This window comes from Zeugodacus cucurbitae, chromosome 4, assembly GCF_028554725.1.
Source record: "Zeugodacus cucurbitae isolate PBARC_wt_2022May chromosome 4, idZeuCucr1.2, whole genome shotgun sequence".
NCBI lineage: Eukaryota > Metazoa > Arthropoda > Insecta > Diptera > Tephritidae > Zeugodacus > Zeugodacus cucurbitae.
In genome coordinates this window covers 3,271,915-3,294,488 of record NC_071669.1, presented here as the reverse complement: position 1 = coordinate 3,294,488, position 22,574 = coordinate 3,271,915, and the positions used below count along the sequence as shown (strand labels likewise).

Genomic DNA, 22,574 nt, shown 5'->3' with positions numbered 1-22,574 from the left:
ACTGAACTGCAAACGGTATTTATGTAAAATTATGCGCACTGCACGAAATGTTAATGCCAAGTGGCGCACAGGTGACAGCGTCAATTAGAGTTGCATTTGGGGGAAATTAAATTGACAGCGCCAATTTTTTTTTGTTTTTACAAATTTATATTTATCCATTTATTGTTTTGTGGCAAGGTGCGCGCTTTGTTGCAAGTCTTGTAGTTTTCGTTTGCGGCTTTTAACCCCTGAAAATATTTGCTTTGCACCATTTAGTTTTACATTTATCGCGCCAACCTATCGCATCGACAGAGGTTAACTACCGCTATTTGGCACATTGTCTTGCCATTGTTGTGGCAATATTTGGCATTTATTACACTTTAACTGTATTTTATTGGCAAGCATGTGAATATATTTTTTGGCCGCTTCGTCTTCATATTTCTTTCTCGAAAGGTGTGTCCAAATGCTCAAACCACTCCCGCTCGTCGGTTAACTCGTCCGACATGTGTGCATATTTATTTTATTATTTACGTGTATGTGCTCCCTAGGTTACCATCTGCCATCTGTCATTTTTGACAGTTGACATTTCACCGCGCCAATGACAGCGTGTGGCAAATGTTTATGATTTTTTTGGGTTTTCATTCAACTGTTTGCGCCCACAATTTGTTCGGCAATTTCGTTTGGGTATGCACATTTTTTTGGCTTGCCATTATTGCTGGATGACCGAAATTCACTATTTTTTCAATACTCGTGTGAGAGTTCATCGTAGTTGGTTATGCAAATTTTAAATTTAATTAAATGCTTTAGTGTGCAAATTGCGGTTTGAAGTGTATTTGTTCGCTGAAAATCGAAGGAAAAAATTTAAGTTGAACTCATCAAAGTGAAAATAATTAATTTTTTTTCGCCGAAAAATACTTGTGCTGCGCTTAAAAAGGATTGAAAATCGGTAAATTCATGCTCAACCGAAAACATGAATGCATATATTCTCAGTTTAAAGTGTCAGAAGTGACAGCGGAGCAGTGATTGATCACCGCTTAGCACAGGCAATTGACTGCTGAAAGGAAACACGTCTAGCGGGAGAGTAAAGAAATGATGAACATTGAGGGATGGAGCAGCCAGCATGTGAACAAGAAAGGAATATTTAAACGCTAGTGGATTATATGAAGAAGAAGAAAAAATTACAAAAAAACTCAAAAAAAAATACAAAAAATTCAAGAAAAATTTGAAAAAAAATCAAGAAAAATTCGAAAAAAAAATTAAAAAACTAAAAAAAGAATTAAAAAAAATTCAAGAAAAATTCGAAAAAAAAATTCTAAAAGAAAATTAAAAAAAAAAATTCAAGAAAAATTTAAAAAAAATCAAGAAAAATTAAAAAAAAAAATTTAAGAAATTAAAAAAAGAATTAAAAAAAATTCAAGAAAAATTCGAAAAAAAAAATCTAAAAGAAAATTTTCCAAAAAAAATTCAAGAAAAATTCCAAAAAAAATTGAAAAAATCGGAAAAAATCACATTTTGAAGTATTGAGGCAAAGTAATCAATACTTGAGTACTCATCAATACAACGCTGTGTCAGAGTGCGATTAAAGCGTGAACAGCGCATATCCAAAGCAGCAATTGAAAAACAGCAAGAAAAATAAAAAAATAATATTTGCCTGTGCCACTTCTTGTTTCTTCAATTACTTTGGCAGAGAACACATCTTTTACGCTTGATTGTAAATGTTGTAGCGATAAAAAGCAAGAAAATAATAATGAAAAACAACAACAAATAATGCAGCGTTAAAAATTATTCTCATATGCAAGAGGATAGCTACTTACCACCTTTAAGTTTTTTTCTTTTTTTTTTTGTGCCACAAATGAAGGGGTAACAAATTTCGCTCCGTTACGCGATTGAAGAAATTACACAATGATCGATGACCGTGACGCTGTGAATTAAAACGATAAAGCGCGCGAGAAAAAAATACATACATATACAGAAATTATAAATGCCACAAGCTGTAAAACTGTGAAGCAGCAAGCAACTCTGGCATTTTGATGACTTGGCGACTAGCGAATGACGAATTTCACATGCGGTTTGTTAGTGTTGGCGCTGATATTAAAGTTGATTAAAATTAAACGATGGTAAATGAGCTGGTAAATGAATGTGTTATGAAAGGACAGCGGATTGAGTAAGATGAAAGCTGCATATTTATAGTATGAAAGCTTTGAAGAAGTCATTAGAAAAAGCTTTAACTCCAGTTTGGAGCTGAAGAATATTTTAGTGAACTTTAAAGAGCGAATTGACGACAAAACGACAAAAAACAGCAGGTTGAGACTAATGAAAGCTATATATTAGGTCGATTCTGCTATGAAAGCTTTGAAAAAAGTTCATCGGTAAAGCTCCAACTCAATTTTTGAGTATAAGAAGATTTCTGTGAACCATTGAGAAAAAATTTACTACAAAATTGAATTGGACCAAAGTCTCGAGGTAATGAAAAATATATTCAAAAGTTAGGAAAACAATTATGTGAACTTAGAAAGTCTATATTAAGAGATATAAAGAGTAAAACACTTTAATGAACTTGTGGTACAAGTTTATTTTCATTTATTTTTTAATTCCACGCTTTTTACTTGCTTAATTTGATTTGGAGCTTTCACAAAAGCTTTTAAGCTCTCATGGAGCTTTCACAATTTATTGTCGAAAATGTTTTCCCAATGCAATATTTATTATTAAATGAATCATTTTATTCCGAGCTTTCACAAAAGCTTTAAAACTTTCATAATTTTGATGGAGCTTTCATAATTTTGATAGAGCTTTCATCATTTTAATAAAGCTTTCATTATTTAGAGCGGAACATGCTTTTTTGCAATATTTATTATTAAAATATAATATACTCGGAGCTTTCACAAAAACTTTAAAGCTTTCATAATTCTGATAGAGCTTTCATATTTTTTTAGAGCTTTCATTATTTGTTGTGAAATACGTGTTTCTACAACATTTATCATTGAAAGTAAAGCCATAATCGAATGAGATTAAGATAATGGCGTGAGTAATAGATAATCTGTAATAAATTTCGGATATCAACTCAAATAATAATTGCAGGAAGGAGCTACAAAGGAAACGTGCGCGCTGGCAATGACTAAGCAAACAAATCAATTTTTCGTATGACAGCATTCACTCAAGAGACACAGAAGGGAACCACTTACAAAATGACGTTGCGGAATTGCAACAAAAGCCGAACTATTCATGTGTGCAACAGCGTGATTATTGAGAAAATACAAATACAAAATACAAAAAATGCATAACAGATGTAACTATAAATGAGACTACAGTTGAGCAATTGCATTATGTGGGGGTTAAATGAAATGCGCCTGCGTTTGTGCCACAGAAGAGTAATGATAAAGGTTAATCAAAAAAAAAATTAAAATAAAATCGCTGGCATGCGTGTGCGTTCGTGATGAATCACTTGCATTTTGTCACGCACCAAAATGCGCCAATGCACACCGTTGCACATATTAAGTCACATATTATGCATGTTGCATATAGCTGGGGGGTAACTTGCAACATATGCAAATGTAGCAAGAACGCGACTGTCACTCAAAATAACACACCTTGGCAATGCATATACTGTGTTAGCCTTGAAAGCAAATAATATAACGCTTATGGGTTTGGTGTTAGTTAGCTGCACCCTCGCTCAATGTTGCAAGCACATTATTTCGTTTAATGCGTAATGTTGTTTGATGCAGTGTGGCAAGCATATGAGGAGACAATCAAAATGTGCTAGTTAATCAAAAGCATACAAAACAACTGACAGTCGCAATGCTTGCAACATTTTGTTGCATGTCAAATGTGGCAAGTAAAGTTTTTTTTTTTTTTTTTCAAAAAAATGCAAGTGAAGCTGCTTTTGATTTATGCTATTTACCCGACTGTAGCAGATTTGCTTAATCAAATGCAGACGCGCTGTACTTGCAACAAAATGTGTTGCATGCTAAATGACAATGTGTGCAGCAGCAGCGCTTTATGTGCGTTGGTGGTAGGGTGTTGGCTAATTAAGCGGAAGATACATGGCGGTACCACATTGCAAGCTTGCCACATATGTATGGAAACAACTGTACATGCTTGCTTGTATGTAAATGTCAAAAAAGACAGATCGCTTTTCAAGCCAGCGCTCGCTCGCCCTTTTTGTAGTGATCGCCGGCAAACAAATGATGAGCTGTGAATTATTGTATATTTTTTGGTGTTGTTTTTGCAACACCAAGTGAGTCATGTGGCACATGCTTTTTTTTAATAAAGTCTGTATAGTCACATGCATTGTTTTTGTTGTTGTAACCGAAAATTATGCGTTTTATCGGCAATTTGAAATCGCATAACTCCAACTTGCCACATTTTTTCAATTTTATTTATTTTTTGTTTTTGTAATATTTTTGTTGTTTTTGTTATGTTTTTTTGTTGTTGTTGTTTTTTTTTTTGTTTTCGATTTTTTAAATTTTTTCCTCTTGATTTTTGTGTTGTTGTGCCGTTGCTGTCAAGCGTCTCAGCGCTGTACATGTGTTGCCACAGTCATCCATCTCCCGCTCGATTTTTCATTAGACCCTGCTGCGGCGCTACATAACCTCAATAGCGGAGCAGCGGCTGAAAGCGCTGGGAAAAACATGACTTGTCAGAATTAAATTTATTTTTTATTTTTCATAAAAAATATGTTTGCTGCCAACAACAACAACAACTTACAAACTATTATGGATTACAATAAAAAGCATTACAACAACAAAATACAGTTATTTGAAGGCTACGCCGCAGCGACACTGGTACATGCGTCTGACAACAAAAGCTCTTTTCACTACTTTATTTGATTTTATAGAATTTGGTTTTTGTTGTTATTGTTGTTGTTGTTATTTTTGCCTACGCTTTGTGTGTGTGTGTGTGGCAGCAGCAATGTTTTTAATTAAAAAATTCTTTTACTACGCATAAATTTCACATTTTTATATGACACTCGAGCGCGCACACACAAACACATACATTGTTGTTGTTGTTGCTGTTGTTTTTGTTGTTGCCTTGTCGCTTCAAACTTCCGCGCTCATTCACTGCCCTTCACCATTTATAACTGAACCACCATTTCAGACGACACCATTCATGTGGCAAGTCAAGGCAGCAGCGCCGGAAAATATCACAAAAATCAAGCTTACAACAAATAATCACAACAACAACAAGAAGGAGAGCAAATCAACTTGCACAACAAAAGCTTTGTGTTTTCACGACAGCAGTCCGTAATGAAATTTGACAATAACAAAAGCAAAAAGCAAAAGAAAAATTGAGAAAAAAATTGTGGCAAAAAAATGAAAAATGTCGGCACATTGCTCTGCCACATTTTCAAGCTGGCAGCGGAAATTCAGCCACTGCCAACTACCAACTACTGGCTGCTGCCATTTATGGCGCGCCAACGCCAACAGCGCCCTTACTAAGTACTAATTTCATCAGCTACATTTGCTGCCACATGCCACACACACACACACAAAAGTACTCGCTCGCCTTCAAGTTTGCCGTCGCCTGGCAGTGATTGCTGCGACTGGACATTATGTTCAAATGGTAAACTAATTTCAACGTTCTACGAAGTGAAGTGTAGAAGAAACGCTTAAAAGCATGAAAGCTCAGCGTTGTAAGTAAGGTGTAGTCAAGTATGGCAGTAGCAGTGGAGAAAATTGCCGCAAAGTGAAAGAAAAATGCAAAAATTATGGAAGTGGGCCAAATTTAATTGCTTTGCTAATTAAATGAGCACAGCAGGAGGGACTGCACTGCCGGCCAGTGAATGTCAGCTACAAATTACAAAATGCTTACTCGTGCCACTTTCAATTTCTCACAGCGCACAAACACATCACACAGCGTACAGTTTATGACAGCACGCTGGCGTTTTTATCAAATTTGCTCAAATTTGCCTATGTGTTCCACAAGTTCAATGACTTATACTCACTCACTGCTTAGACATTTGCGGCAAGTGTTGTGTGCGTACGCTAGCTGAAAGTGTTGGCTGTGCAACTAAGCATTGACCGCAGTGATTTGGTAGCGTCAAGTCAACAAAATGCGAAACACAAAAATGGAAATTGTGTTTGTTGTTGTTTAGTCCTTTTTTCGCTTTGGGTGTGTTTGTTTGTGCTTTGACATTATAAAGTATGGCAGCATTTTGACCAGGTCATGACCTAATTAAGGCGGCAAATATTAGCCAAATATGTTTGCTCGTGTATATTTGCAGCCACAGAAGTAGGCCTTTCTTTTGTGTGGTGTAATTGGTTGATACAATATTTGCCTTAATTTCTGTGTTTCAAGTCAAGGCAATCACATGAATTAGGTCAGCACTTAGCTGAGTGTTGGTTTTAAGGCAAATATTTTCATATTCTCTGATGTAGATGAAAAATTTTTAATTTTTCGAAATTTATTTTCAATTTTTTTTACTCATACTTTTTATATATAGAAAAATTTGAATTTTTTTTTATTAATTTACGAAATTATTTTCAAATTTTTTACGATTTTTTTTAAATTCTTTTCGATTTTTTTTTTTACTTTTCATATATATTTTCTGGTGTAGATGAAAAAAATTGTAATATTTTTTTTCGAATTCGAATTTTCGAAATTTATTTTCAAATTTTTTTCGAATTTTTTTTGAAATTTTGTCGATTTTTTTTTTTAATTTTAATTTTTCTGTTGTATATGAAAAAAATTTTAATATTTTTTTTAATTTATGTTTTCGAAATTTATTTTTGATTTTTTTTTTTAATTTTTCGAATTTTTTTCACTTTTTATATATTTTGTTAAGTTGATTGATGATAGAAAAATTTTAAATTTCGAAATTTATTTTAAAATTTTTTTCGATTTTTTTTGAAATTTTTTTGATTTTTTTTTTCTTTTTATATATTTTGTTATTTTCATATTTTCTGGTGCAGATGAAAAATTTTTTTAATTTTTCGAAATTTATTTTCAAATTTTTTTCGCATTTTCTTTTTGATTTTTTTTTACTTTTAATATATTTTGTTATTAAAAAAATTGTTTGGTACTTTTTCTAATTTTTTTTATTTTCATGTTTTTTGTTGTAGTTGAACAAATTTCAAATATTTTTTTTTATTTTTTCAAAATTTATTTTAAACTTTGTTTTAAATTTTTTTACTTTTTATATATTTTGTTAAGTTGATTGATGATAGAAAAATTTTTAAATTTTCAATATATTTTTTATAGATATCTGGTGTAGATGAATTTTTTTTAATATTTTTTCTTATTTTTTCGAAATTTATTTTCTAATTTTTTCGATTTTTTTTTAGTTTTTATATTAATTGTTATTTACATATTTTCTGGTGTAGATAAAAAAAAATTTATATTTTATTTTTAATTTTTCGAAATTTATTTTCAAAATTTTTTATTTTTATGAAAATTTTTTCGAATTTTTTAAATTTTTTTTTACTTTTTATAAATTTTGTTAAGTTGATTGATGATAGAAAATTTTTTTAATAAAAAAATAAATATCATTAAAATTTCTTTGATAATTTTTTTCTCATCAACACCAGCATTTCAAGCCAAGCTGTTGAAATTTGTATTAATATAAATGGATTACAACGAAACTATGGCAATGACAACTGGGACAAGTTGAGCTCTTAAAATATTTGCCAAAATTTATGTGCGAAATCGTGCGGTTTTATATATTACTAGACACACACACACACATATTGATTTACAATAACGCTGGACCACACTAAAACATGCACCACCGCAACAACAACAAAGGCACCCCGCCTACACGTCTGTACGCCTGTCTGCCACAAGGATGGATGGATAATGAATGATTATGCAGAGCAAATGAATTTTTGAAGCGAGCGTTTTAGTTGGGTTTTCAACAAAGCGAAGCATAACACTGGATTGAGCATAGCTGTGTATGTGTATGTATATGTGTGCGCTGGCGGCCTTAGCAAGTTGCTGTCAAATATGACAAACGCAAAATGATTTATGTGCATTGTCATTAACAATAAAGTTCCCAAAAACGAGTAATATAGGCAGCGTGTAAAGTATAAATTGAAGAAGAAGAAGAAAAATAATAATAATAATGCAAATCATAAGTCGCAGTCATAGGCATAGATTTTCGAGTAAAATATAATAAATTTGGCAGCTCGAAACGATTGAGTGCGGTTTTGCGTTGGCCGAGGTTAGTTTTAGGGCGCCGCCTGCTGACTGTCTGTTGTTGTTGCTGCATGTCATCGATTATGTCGTTGACACTTGGGCGCAGTCATTGCCATTTGCTGTTGTTGTTGGTAAGGAAGCGATAATTTACTAGTGCCAAATTCAGTGGCGAAACTTTTAATGACATTGCTTGTTAGGTTTATGCGCAAAGTTTTGTGGGTGAAGGCGGCGGTTTGGAAGCGTTGAGTTGAGATATACTCTCAATATAGAAATATATGTATCTAGTTTTATATATAGATTTTTTTAGTGCAGAGTTATTAAATATATGGGAGCAAACTGTTTATTTTCGGTTATTTCAGGATGTCTTTAATATTGATTGAACCTTGGTTAAGCATAACTATTTTTTTTTTAATAAACTTTATTTATTATATTTTTTGATGTTTTTGAATGATGGTCAAGTCTGACCTTTCTATTTCGGCCAAGTCTGCCATATAATGAGTTCATTGAAATTTATATATTTTATTTTGTAATTTTTTATTTTCATTTTCCTATCTTTTTGCGCTTCTTGTTTCCTGTTTCCTTGCCTTCATTTCAAAATAGTTTCTTCGCATATCTGCATTCCTCAAACAGCTGACAGCTTGACATACACTATCGCGTTCCATTTTCTATTATTCTTGCTTCACTTTCTTGCTTTATACCCACAGTAGTCTTTTGCTGCTCTAAATTCTACACTTTTTTATCTTCTTCTCGCTCTATATATACTAAATCTCGTATCTTATTTATCTCATCTCTTTACTACCTCTGCTATGTACTCCACTTACCTTACACGTCTTCATATCACTATTCCTTGCTTCTCTGCAATTTCTTCCAATTTTTACAGCAAATTTTCTTGTTCTTTCTTTCACGCTCCATTTTCGTCTTATTCAACTTCATTCACATCTTTTTTCTATACTTTATTCTACTCTATGTCCTTCTCCTGTCTCTATGCAGTCTCTCTCTTACCTACACAATAGTGAAATATTCATCAGTCAAGTCTGCAGATAAAAGTGAAACTCCTGTTTGATGCGCAGACAACCGTGATTTCATCAACTCTGTACCGTTATTTTGGTTTTTTCGTTCTTTTTTTTTTTTTGCTATTAAGCACTCAAATCACATACAAACAAGTTGTTTGCTGAAAAAAATGCAGCAGGACTATGGCATTACTTTTTTAGCGACCAATTTGTTGCGCTGCCTCCTTTTTTTAGGCATAATCAAAGCGAATTATTTTTAATTAGAGGCGACTTTGATTTACCGCTGAGTGAGCAGATTGACTGACTGACGGACTATTCGACTGTCTGCTGTGGAATTTTGTCCAAATTAAAGGAATTTTTTATTAAAGCTGTTGGTTAGATTTTTTTTCAGATAGAATTTTTTGAGCTTTAAAAGATTTCGGATTTATTTAATATAATTTTTTTGGTTTAAATCAAAACATTCAATAGCTTCAAGCGCAGATCTTCTTGAAAAAAATTTAAATTGATTAAAAATTAGTCAAAAATATAATATTAATTTTTTTAACATTTTTCTTCGGAATAATATTGGTATAATATTTATTTTAGTAAAAAAATTTATTGAAAAAATAATTTTTATTAAATTAAAATTTAAAAATAATTTTTATTAAAATAAAATATTTTTTTTCTCTTGCAGGTAAGCAATTTCGACAATATTTTTGGAAAATGGTTATAAAATTTAATGAAAATATTATATTCGGTAAGTTTTTCTAGTTGATAAAGCGCCGAAAAATATTAAAAATATTTTAAAAATTGAAGAATATTGAAGAAGTTGAATAATTATTAAAAAAAATTGAGATTTATTTCAAAATTCACGAAAGCAGCTCTATAATCCATACAATTTTTCTCAACATTACACTCAAATCACCAATAACCGCCTGCCACATTAATCAATACATTTCTAATAACACTCGCATTAATAGAAAAATTTAATTAGATCACAAAAAATTAAATTTTTTTCTTCATTTCCTTGACACCAAAAATAATAAATTCCACCATTAAAATACAATTTTATAAATTTGTACAACCATTAAATGGCCCAATTCAATTACCAACTAAACATTATATAATGACATGACATTAGAGACATGCGCCTGTGAGCCAACCCTTTTTCGGACATGCACGCCGAAATCAATAACTCACAGCATTTTCGGCCGCACACGCCTCATTGGCTAGCGTGCAACATTTTTATTAATGACAGGCAATCAATTGACAGTTTTACAACAGTTACATATACGCTTTTTCAATACATTATCGCCTCGAAAAGGTAGCCAAGCAGCTGGCGCAATAACGCTCCAGTTTAATGGTCAACTATCACTTTCTATTAAATTGAGTATATTTTTTGTGCCTTATTAAATCACTAAACAATGTCTGGCGTGACAGGAAGCAACCCTGTGGCGTTTGAAAACAAAAAAAAAAAAGACTGTAAAAAATGAATGTAAGCGCACTTTATACGATTGTCATAACCAACACTACGCGCCGCGCCTGAGTTAGAATAGAAAATTATGCGCCCACAAGCACTGGCAGAGCGCTGGCATTACAGTTCATTAGCCGCAGAAAAATGGGTAAAATAGTAAACAGATTACGGTATGACAGCGCTGATAGTGTGTAACGGCACCGCTCAACTCATCAACAACACGCTGCAGTGAGTGTTTATTGTTGGCTGGCGTGCAGTGCCGGTGATTGGATGCGCTTCAGCAAACGCGCGCGCAACGCGTCCAGGGCGGCAATAATAAAAATGTGCCATGATTTGTCAACGACACTCGCACAGATTGCCAAGTGCCACGTTAAGTGGTAAAAAGTGTACAAAAAAAAAAAAACGCCAACTTGCACTATTTTCCAACGCGCTCGCACACCGACTCTCACTTACATTGCGGCGCACATTTGCCAACTGTCAGCTGTCTGCTGTAATGTTGGCACTCTCGATTGCGAAATTATGTCAAAAAATGCGCCAAGTGTCAAAAAGAAAAATTATGCTGCAAGTTAATTTTCGTATCGAATTGCCAGCGAGGCGGAGAGGGTCGTGGTGGCAGGGGCGCTGCACTTTGCCGCACACAAATATACTCGAATATGTAACATTATCGCTTGACAGTATCGGAAGCGCGGCGCTGCATTTGCGCGTGCAACGGAAGGCAATGCAACATGCAAGGCAATGACAAGCGAAAGTGCAACACGAACGCGGGGAGTGTTGTAGTACCATTAAAAGCAATAAAAAAGATTGCAATTGCAATAAAAATAACTAGCATCGCTGGCGCGCAAAAGTCGTGTGACAATTGCATTTGACACATTTCGCAATGCGATTACGGTGCGCACAGATTGCAACATATGTGATGATGACCTCACATGCAACGCGCTACATATACACAAACCGCTATGTGTGCCACCGTAGTACAACAAAAATTTCACAAAACAATTAATAAACGTTGCTATTGTACGGAAATTTAAAATGACAAGCGCGCCCGCGCTGAAGTCAATAGTACGAAAAGTGCGTTGTTGCAAAAATAAATTGACGAGGGACATACACAAAAGCAATTCGTAGGAGGGCAAAACTATTGTCAAATGCTTAGCGCTCTAGCGACCAGCTACTAAGGGGTGACACTACTGACACAGCGCCATATGTGTATAATACCCAATGACAGCACGGATGCTGCACGCATTATGGGGTGTGGTGAAATGTCATTGCGCTTGTTGCAAGTAGGGGTGAATATGTGTGGAAAGAGGGTGCAATAATAAGTGAATTTGTAAAATTCTTATTGAATTACTTGCGCGCGCGCACTAATTATGAAGACATGTGGTCAGAAAAGTAATATAATGACAGTTGACAGTTGTCAGTGGATAATGCTACCGCTAGGCGTTATTATTATAAACATTATTGCTATTATACTTTTTATTATTATGACAATTTGAGCGGCTTAAAGCCACAAACAAAAATTCAAAAACCAACAAAAATGTATTAATGTGGCATCAATAGGGGTGTGGGGTAGTAGGGATAATAAAAATTGTAGCGCAGCTTAAGCGTTGACAAATTGAAATTTCTGCTGCGCGCACAGACAATAGACAGTTAGATTTATTTCAGCGCAAAGTGACAGCTCGCGCGATTAACAACAACTGTGGTTTCAAAAACAACAGGCGAAAGGCCGCAATTTTAAAATTCAGTTACTACTTTGGGTGTCTACGGTGGTAGTGCGTGATTTTTGCAGCGCGCGCCATGTGTGCCATTTGCGCTCATTTGAAAGTTGAACGGATTTTGTATAACATTTTAGTACCCTTAATTTGCCTAAGTATGCTCTTAAGTCTAGTGGTAGATTATAAATTCATTTATATTTGCTTGCAAATTATGACGCGCTTTAAAGCGGCAATAAGGCGCGGCGCATCTGTTGAAAACTATATAGGAGGGGCTGCGCGGTATCACACTTGTCTATTGTTGCATTAATTATTATGAAAATCTTAATAAAGAGTTGAATTGAATTAAAAATGTGAACAATTTAAATACTAGAACATAATACCTAGCGATTTCGTTCATTTGACACAAAAATCTACAGTTCTCAAACGGTTAATTATATTATAATAATAAGTATTGGCAGCCTACAACACCTTACAGATATTCTAGAATAGCTGCAAGCGTTCAATACTATGTTGGCTTTAGGGTTACATTAAATTCGTGCTCCTAACTTATTTAAAAAAATTTTATTTAAAAGTAGCTTTAATTATAACGCGCCTCCCCGCGCACTATATAGCCACCATTAATGTTATATTCCTCTAACACACATCAATCCGCATTAGCATAAACGCACACACTTTTGACTTTCTTTTGTACATTTTTATGGCACGCACTTAAACACTTTAAAAATTATTTTATGCACTTCCATAAGCAGCGCTACAACGCCGAGCGCGCAACGCACGGTGAGCGGCGCGCATACACTCAAGTCGTAAATCCACTTTTATGCGCACACACCGCCGCGCCAGCTTACTCCATATTCAGCGCATATATGCACAGCCGTATTGCAGTCGGTGAACGCGCGAAATTAGGTGGGGAATTTATTTACATTGCCTGCCAACAACAACCGCAACAACACGAAAGGTGCAATAAAAAAACTTAAGAAAAGTAATAAGTAGACGCTTAAGTAAGCGTACATTTCGCTGCAACTTTTTTATGGGCGTTGTAATGCCACTTGGCGCTTGGCAAGAACAACTCATTAGTATATAACATTACTCAAATTTGTTTTTGTTTTGCACTTTTCTTAGCTTATAGTTTACAACTGCGGTGGAAAAAGTGTGCACAGCGCGCGCGGCGTCGGGGCGTTGGCGTTGCGAAAAATTGCTAAAAATAAATTCATGCCAAATACAGCAGCGAAATGCAAACTGAAATGAAAATATTGCGAGTAGAAATAAATTTAAAAACTACTTACTGGCTTTAAAATGCCAAAAACTAAGTTTAGCAATGGCAGCGGTTCACAGCAGTTCATGCGTCATACTGCTTGCCATATACACACAAGTAAGTTTTTTCTTGGTCGCGCCAACGCTTACCCCTTAAGTAGTCTGGCGCGCCACAATTCCCAGCACAAAAAGGATATGAGTGGTATATAAATATATGCACCTAGAAAATAGTAAAGTCGCTGGGCATATGCAAGAAAATCGTTTGCTGCTTGAACTCCGTTTGTTGCCAGACGCTCAATTGGCGCACTTTGAGTTTAAAATAAATAAAAATGCAAACTAGAATGAAATGCTTGAAAGTAAAATAAGTCAAAAATATACAGAAATACATGCATACAATAAAAAAGAATATTCAGCATTGCATTTCCATAGGCTGCCGCATAGCAAACTGTAGTCTACTTTTGCGCGCCACCGCCACACTCTGCTTAGACGCGACTACTCATTGCTTATATGGCCTTGTTGATAGCGTTTCGACAGCTACCAATACCGTCGCCGCTCTCAAGCGTACACATTTCATTATTAACTGGCTGTTGGTGCGCCACTTACCTCACCACTTACCTCAGCAGCCGACGTCTCGTGAAAAAGCAAAACTTCGTGTATGTAAGCGCAGCGCATTTCCTACTTACTTTCTTTGCTTCATTTCTCTTACTTTTCATTTGTTGATTTTTCTTTCTTTTTGCTCCCGAGTTCATTTTCTTTGCCCTGCGGCTGCGTCAATGTGAAGTTCAGTGCTGCACTCGTTGCGGTTCAGTGCCAGCGGACGACCTCTAATTTTAATCCTTTGCTTTCTTTCTCTACTGCCACCGCCAGTAGCGACACGGCTTTCGTGTTTCTACAATTTTTTCGATTTTTCTTTTTCATTTTTTTATTTCACTTTTTGTGGCTGAAATTTTCAACTTGGGAGCGATATTTATTCAGCGCTTTATTATTTCTTCCTCACTACCGCATTTACTGCCATATTCTACAATGTGTGTTCGTGAGAATGTAGTGGAGCTGCAGTCTATTCCATTACTGCCATGCTATTTTTCCACGTCTATGCAATGCTTTGTCGTAAAAGACTTTGGGGAGCTGCTGCGCCAACACAAAAGAATTGCTAAAAATCAACTGAAAAGGCGCATGAGTAATATCCAGTAGTCAGAAATGTAGAAAAGTTGGAAAAAAATGGCTGAAAAGATTAAAAACCAACGCTGAAATAAAGCTATGAATTTTAAATGATTATTAATAACTCGACTGGATTAAAGCGGCAGGCGCACTATGCTCGGCACAGTAGAGGCATAAAGCGTGTGTGAGCAAACGCGTTTGGATCAAGGCTTGAGAGCAGTGAAGCGCTTCAGATCCGATGATGTGCGTGTGGATCTGATGTGTGTGGATTCGAGGAATCGTGACTCAAAGTGTGGGCTCAAGGAAACTGTTGGAATTTTGGTTATTTTTTGAGTTATCAACTGGTTTAAGTACATATAATCGCTTAAAAAATAAATTTTCATAAAAATGAAACTCTGCAATATTATTAACTGCATAATCATGTATAATCAGCATATTTTTTCAATTAAAATGCCACATTGATATACTGGCGCTCGCAGTTCTTTGTCACTTTTATTCTACACATTTTTTTTTTGTCATAAAACAACTCAACTTGACACCTCTCAACTGTCAGCTTTAATGCGCATTCTTTATATATTTATAAATTGCAAATTATAAGCTTCACCCACACACGTAAATAGCGGCGCTGCCACTTAAGTAACATTTACACTACTTTAAAATATTGTAATAAATTTTATAAATTTTTTCCGCCATTGTCACTTGTCAGCGCACACTTAATCAGCACATTAAGAATACTTACAGCAACGTCAATCACACGAAAAACTAGTAGTTTTAACTCAGTTTATGCGCGCCACTTAAGCGGTCTCGCTCACACCACCGCTCAACAGCGCTACCAGCACTTTGTGGCGACTACAATTGTCAATAACTGTCAGTTAAGCAATTGACATGCACATTAATTGCCGCAATTCGCACACAAAATGCCCGCATAGCTTTTAAAATGAAATACATGCGGAGCGCAATAAAAAATGAAGCGGCAAGCAAAACCGCAGCAACAAATCGCTTACACGTACTTAGGCATGCAAAACGTGTCCGCGCTTCGCACATTGCGATTGCAAGAATCCGTGCAAAAAAATCACTGCTGTTTGCTGGCGGCGTCTAGCTGCGCTAAAATTCGCATTTTCTAATTTTTGCGCGTTTCTGCCTTATTTTATTATGCGCGCTGCTGCTACTTAAGTTTTTTAGCGAACGACTTTTTATAAACACTTTTGCATGTTTTTGCTCTCTGCGCCTTCATTTGTTGCAACTCTGACTCTGCCATGACACTACTCATCATCATTACCGCTGTCATTAATATGCAACGTACGCGCGCCGCGTCTGTCTGTACAACGCGCGGCGCGGTGCGGCGCTTCACTCCACGAAACGCGCGCTGTGACTTTTTGTCATCGCTTGGCGTACTGAACGCGCGTTTGGCATTGCTTTGTGACCGCGCGGCTGGCGAGTCGTCGCTCGTTTGACAATTGTTGACTGGCGGCTAATTTTAAATGCAACGCACGCATTATCAGTGTGGCGACTGTGTGCATTTGTGTTCATTTGTGTCTGCCCGTGCTGGAGCGCTTCTCTGTTGATGCGTCTCAGCATAATTTTTTTCATCGTCGGCGACACACATGCACCCAAGCGTGCATACTCAATAAATACTCAAGAATGAACTGTGCCTATTTTCGCTGTGCCCTTTTGCCAGCCAACATGTTTTTGGCATCGCAGATCCGCAAGTGCCGGCGTGCAGGTATGGCGCGACAGCACCCATGCATACCAGAGGCACACTGTAGATGTAGAAGAAACTACAAAACTTCACAAACATGTTTGCATTGATCTCTCCTCGCAGTCGCTACGGGTGGGTGCGTCGCCAACGAGTTAACGCTTGGCTTGTTGCGCCTCCTTTGACTCAACGTACAGCCAACAAATCGTCGACATTTGTTAACGCCGCGCTGTTAAGAAATCGCTGCATTAATATGGAAATGGTAATGCATTTAATTTCCCAATGTCTTAAGCAGCGATGATTATGCGTTGCCGCTTATGACTTGGCATGCTTGGCGCCAGAATGGATGCTGTGTCTTACCGTTTGGCTTTAACTTTAATTAAAAAGTGGGCGTATAGCGCTGTAAATTTACAACAAAAGCTTGGCTTGAGTTCAAGCAACTTGTGTATGGAAAAAAATTAAATAATTTCTGCAATTAATTTAATTTTTATATGCATTTTATTTAACCCTTTTGCAATGAAGTGCTTTTAACAATTTTTCAATGAAACTTTATCAATTAACTACTTCGATAGCCGTATTAAATTCACTTAATGACTTGTGGCTGTTGCTGGCCACACCTCACGTACGTGCAACAGCGACGATCGCCACGCAAGATCAGCGTACAAATTTTTCTTCGTGTTGCAGCAACATATGTATAGCTACATTAGTGCCATGTTGTTTAGTTAATTTGCCTTGCCCTTCGTTTTCATGTTTATTACGCTGTGGCATGCATTAAAAAATTGTTGCATGCTACAGAGAGAACACACCTACGCATAGCTCTTAAGCGTTAACGACAAGGTGATGGTAAATTGATGTTGCGTGTTGAGGGCGAAAAGTGAAAATCTTTTAAGGAAGTAGTGTGGAAGAGTGACTCGAAAATAATTGCAAAAATGCATTATCAAGACAAAATCTTATAAATATTATAAAAATACTGGATAATATTTAAAAAAAACTTCTCAAAAGTCGCTTGTAAACCGAAATTCTACAATAGTTCGATCAATATTTTGCTTTCCAGACACAGAAGATCTTGAAAATTTTACCTTTAAACATCTTAATTTTTAGATTTTCACCTTTTCCAGTTAATGCAATCGATTTTAACCCACGTGCGCACATATTTCCTTCAACCATTTCTTCTCTTTTCAATTAGCGCGCATCTTAAAAATGTTTTTCTCATGCGAAAAAGCTGTTCCCTGCACTGTATTTTTATTTTTCCTCCACTGCATGTCATGTCAAATTGCAACATACGACATTTGTACATGCAACGCAACAGAAAATACAATACATGAACGCCCACGCATGCGCGACCACAACGCAATGCCATTATATGAGCATACGTACAGTGAACTTGTGAAACGGCAACGTTGTAGCGTTGCCAACTGCAGCTATGGCGGCTGTGAATTGCTGTGGGAGGCAAACACGCAGCAAGACAGATAAAACAGCATACAAAACAAAAATAAAATAAAAAAATACAAACCCAAGTAAACAAGGCACAACAAGAAACTGCGAAAAAAGTAAAAAAGCAGTCTTCCAAAGGATGAAGCTTGTGCAAGTCGCAATGAAACGTAGACGCTTAAGCATACTAAACTGCTTGAAAACAACGCAGATAACAAGCGAAAACAATGGCAATCACAGCGGCCGCAGACAATCACAGTCGAGTTGGAGCAAAAACAAAAAAAAACCGACGACGCGTGTTGAGCAATAAAATAACAAGCAAAAAGTAAAGAAAATGAAACATATAAGGCAAGCAATGAATGGACAGCGCGCCAAGCTGTTTACCAAGATAAACGGCAGCATCGCGTGCATGCTGACCAATAGAGTAAAACCGGCCGTAGGCGCAAGATAGATAATATGTATGTGGCAAGTGAAGACGAAAGATGGGAAACCCTTTAGCAGCGCGACTTGCCGCGCCCACACGCCTGGCAGCCACACAATTGTAGACATGTATTCTTATGTGTTGCTCGTCTTCTAACTACTATATGTAGCACTAATTGTCTACACTCGTGGAGCTTAGTAGATCGACTTGCCTCGCCATTTGCATGCCGCACCGACGCAACTCTTCGCAATTTGCTTGAGCACACGCGATTTTTTTGTCTGTTTTTAGCACAAATCTCGGCAAGACATTAAAAGAACAACAGAATAATTAAATAGAATGGCGGTCAAGTCGACTTGCGTTTTGTTGCAAGAACATAAAAATCTCAGTTTGAGTAGTTGCTGTGTAGAGTGTTTGTGCCACATGCAAAGTAAGCTACACACTTACTTGCCACATATTGTATACATATATAAATCTCTATAAATTTGCTTTTGAATTCTGCAGGCTTTCAACCTCAGCGCCCCTATGGGCACAGTCTACCGTTCCACACCATAAAATTCGCACGCCACAGCAGCCGCACGCATGTTGCTTGTACACAAAAACAATATATATTGCCAAAAACCACAAGAACAACAGTGATTATGCCGCAAGTAGTTGCTTAGCCACAAAAAGTCTTCCACTACTGTCTTACTACTACGACTGCCGCCTTTCACTACACTTCACCTGCCTGCCACAAACTCACTGTTTACCCACTCGTACAACAACATATGTAGTATTTTTATACGGTTTTTATGTGTCTCCTGCTACTGCCCGCTGGCATGTTGCACGTTCTCCTCGTGCGTGCAACATAACGCTACTTTGGCGAAATTGCGTTGTTGCGCTGCGTAATTTAAATAAATAATTAATTTCCTTCAATTAACCGCAAGGGCAGCAACGCTCAAAATGTAGACACTGCCTTCATCATTCGCCTAACAGGCAGTCAGGCAGTCAGTCAGTTTGCCAATATTCAGCAGTTCCTCATTGCCATGGCTTGATACAAAATTCATGCTGTTTGCGTTACCGTTAATTTCTTTGCCCCAGCGTTCTTCTTTGGTAGTTCTTTGCTTGTAAGTTTCTTTTTGACAATTTGTCGCTGTATGTTTTCAGCGGCACTTCGTTGCTGAAGGCAAATATTGTCATTACTCGGCTGGTCTGTCATTACTGTTTGTTGTTGTTGTAGTTGTTTTTGTTGTTGTTTTTGCAGTTCTCTTTTTGCCTGCTTTCACATATGCAAAGTCATGGCCGATTGCCACAAATAAATTGCAACATATTCTCGATTTTATGTCATTCAAACTAATCACCCCTTCCAGTGGCAGCAAGCGGTGGCAGGTCTGCTTTCTATCTTTCATTAAATTTCAGATTTTTTCTTCAATTTCTTGCTGAGTTATATTATAAAGAGATTTTTAGTTGATTTCTGATATTTATTGGCCTCTCAAGACCTCATTAGAATCTTCAGGAGCGTCAGTAATTATGGGAGATTGATGCCTCCAGATTTCATGGATTTTTTCCAATTCAAGACTGTTATAAATTATATATTTTTAATCCTGAAAGAGTAGTAATAGCTCAGGAAAAGCCATAAATAATATTTATTTTTAAGAGTCACATTAGAACTGATACCAAGGTAATCATCGTTCTCTCATTTCAAGAGTCAAATAATTTCTCAAAAATTTAAAAATATTTTTGTTATTATTTTCCTGAAATATTCGACTTGAAATAGCTCAAAAAACAACGCTCAGCTGTTTACAAACACTCTCAAAAAATAGAACACAAAAATCTGCCTTCCCTCTCTTACTCTCCCTCGCCAGTGTTGCCAAACAACAAACGTCGTCTTTAATAAAAAGAAGTGAAACTAAAATAAAATGTATTATTTATTGCAGATTTATTGCATATTCCCGTTATTATATTTCGCAAATAAAACATTTCCGCTCCTTTCTTTCACTTTACTTCACCATAAAGCGTCCAAAAATACTTCTATATATGAGTATCCCTCATAAAAAACTCACAACAAACACCTTCGCCGAGGATCTGCGTCGCCATCGCTGGCGCTATAAAAAGCATCAACTTAAATTCGCATAAAAATCTTGACAAATTGATTTGCGTGTAGCAAAAATCAAAACAGCAATAAAAAGCGTGGCAACGCATTGGTATGCGCACAATAAATATCAAAAAAATAGTAGTGCGAGTTAATAATAATAAAAATAGAAATAGGAAACAAGTATTGGCGCAAATGCAATGGCAATAAACACGACATTGGAAGTGAAAATGCAACAATGCCGACAACAATAGCGCCGCCATTTGACGTCAACAACAAGCGGAGTACACATTTGGCAGTGGACACGCAGTAAAACGGAGTAGTTGTGAGGAGCAGTGTTGCCATATAATACAATATCTTTCAGAAAAGAGAAGTTTCAAGCAGGCTAAGGAGCTTTTACGTTGCATAAACACATTAAGCATGATTTCTTATTTAATCAAGATAGATTATTGTCATATAATTCAAATATCTAAAGCTTTTGTGAAAGTAACACTTATAAATGAAAGCTCCAAAAGGCATCAGCTCACTATTTAATAACCGCTGAGAACGAATTAGTAATATTACTAATTATTTTAAACTCACTTAAACGAAGCTGAAAGCTTTTAAAAGTGAAAGCTTAATACATCTGAGCTTTCATTTCAACTTTAAAGCTTTCATGTGAATTTTAGAGTTTTCATTTGAACTTCTGAGCTTTCACTTAAGCTTAAGAGCTTTCATTTGAACTTTAGAGCTTTCATACTTAATCCAAACAGCTCTGATTATTGTCATACATATTTTTGAAAACCCTGGCAACTCTGTACCGCCTCAGCCTACCCATTGCCATTGCGCCGCACTCAAAATAGCACATAAACAGCCATTACAACGCTTATTGCGCGCTACAGCTAAGTTCGCTAGTTCGTTGCAAGGCCGTGACGCGCGTAGGTGTCGCCACCATCATTCGTTTGAACCAGTATTTCGCGCATTCGCCGGTTCGTTAGTTCGCCCATTCGTTGGCTAAATTTAACAGCCATTTCATATGCGCTGACAACTTGCGAATTGATGGCATTCAGCCATCCAGCCAGGTTGCATTAGCGCTCGTTTGCACGCTGCCGCTCGAACGCCTACAGCCGCGTCAATTTGTTGCAGTCAAACTGCATGCCGCACACATACATGCCACTGCCACATAAATTCGTGCCACACGCTGCCGCACAATGCCTAAAAGGCCAGGCTGTACTTAAATATTTCAGGCGTAAAAGGAATTATCGCCTCGCTGGCCGGGTGGGCAGTTTAGTTAGTGTGGTTGTTGCTGTTTTTTGTTGTTAATATGGATTGTAGGTGGAGTTTTCGGAAATTTGCAAGCGACCCAAAATGCAAATAGCGTCCATCAATAAAAGTGTTACTCGAAGTATGTTATGCCGCATGTGAGCGCCTGTGTGTGTGTTAATTGTATGCAATGCGCGTAATATATTTGCAAATCGCATGCAGTCACCATAATATGTCGCCACACACATACACAGGCACTCACGTGGAGTCACTGCCTGTTTACCGTATTTACGTTTGCATTTGCAATCGTAAGTGGCAAGTTGAATATGGAAGTGCGTCATGTGCGACTGCATAAATTAATTCTAAATTTAACATTTAATTTGTAAACTCGCCTGCAAATGTATTTGCCACAAACACACACACGCGCCGAACTCCATGTGAAATGCAATGCAAAATTAGTTGGAAAAGTTATTTGCTGCATTTACTTACGTGTACCTGCCGCGCCTTATCGTTGTTGCTGTTGTTGGCGTTCGTGGAACTTTTGCTGACGTTGAGCTATTGGTGCTTTCTAAGTTCTATTTATGGCGCTGCACTAATTTCGCATGCAAACGTTGATAAATTCTGCATAGGTGAACGTATTAGCAAATGGTGAACGCCTCCGAGGGGGGCAAAGGTCGAACGAAGTGTTAGAGTGGATTGCATTTCAAGAGAAATTAAAAGCTGTTTTAAACCTCATGTGTTTTATTTAGCTAGAAGTTTTTTATAAGTGAAAAAAATCAGAAAGCTCTATTTTGAAAGTCTTCTTACTGAGCTTTCACATATATGATTTCTTTCCGAGCTTAAAAAATAAAATTTGCTTTGAATTCTGTTCATCTTTACAAATTTCTACTAAATAAAAGCGCGAAAGCTTATAAGCTAACGTAGGTGAAAGCTTTCGCAAGTGAAAGCTCAAAAGTTCAGCGCTTTAATGAATGTTAAAGCTAAACAAATATGCAAAAGTTCATTTAATTAAACATCGATTTAATT

At 36.4% G+C, this 22,574-nt stretch overlaps 1 protein-coding gene across 6 annotated transcripts in view; it reads left to right on the top strand.

Moving 5' to 3' along the window:
* LOC105220773 (teneurin-m) overlaps positions 1-22,574 on the top strand; it is a 319,151-nt gene that overhangs the window by 66,345 nt on the left and 230,232 nt on the right. The window contains exon 1 of one of the 6 annotated variants that reach the window (XM_054229537.1): positions 1,341-2,442. The exons of 4 other annotated variants lie outside the window; for them this stretch is intronic. Coding sequence is in view for 1 of the 2 variants with exons in the window: in XM_054229536.1 (XP_054085511.1) it covers positions 9,822-9,855 (34 nt within the window). In the remaining variant the exon portion in view is untranslated. Of the gene's footprint in view, positions 1-1,340; positions 2,443-9,795; positions 9,856-22,574 lie in introns of those variants that run through there. One more of the 6 variants, XM_054229536.1, reaches the window with a different exon arrangement.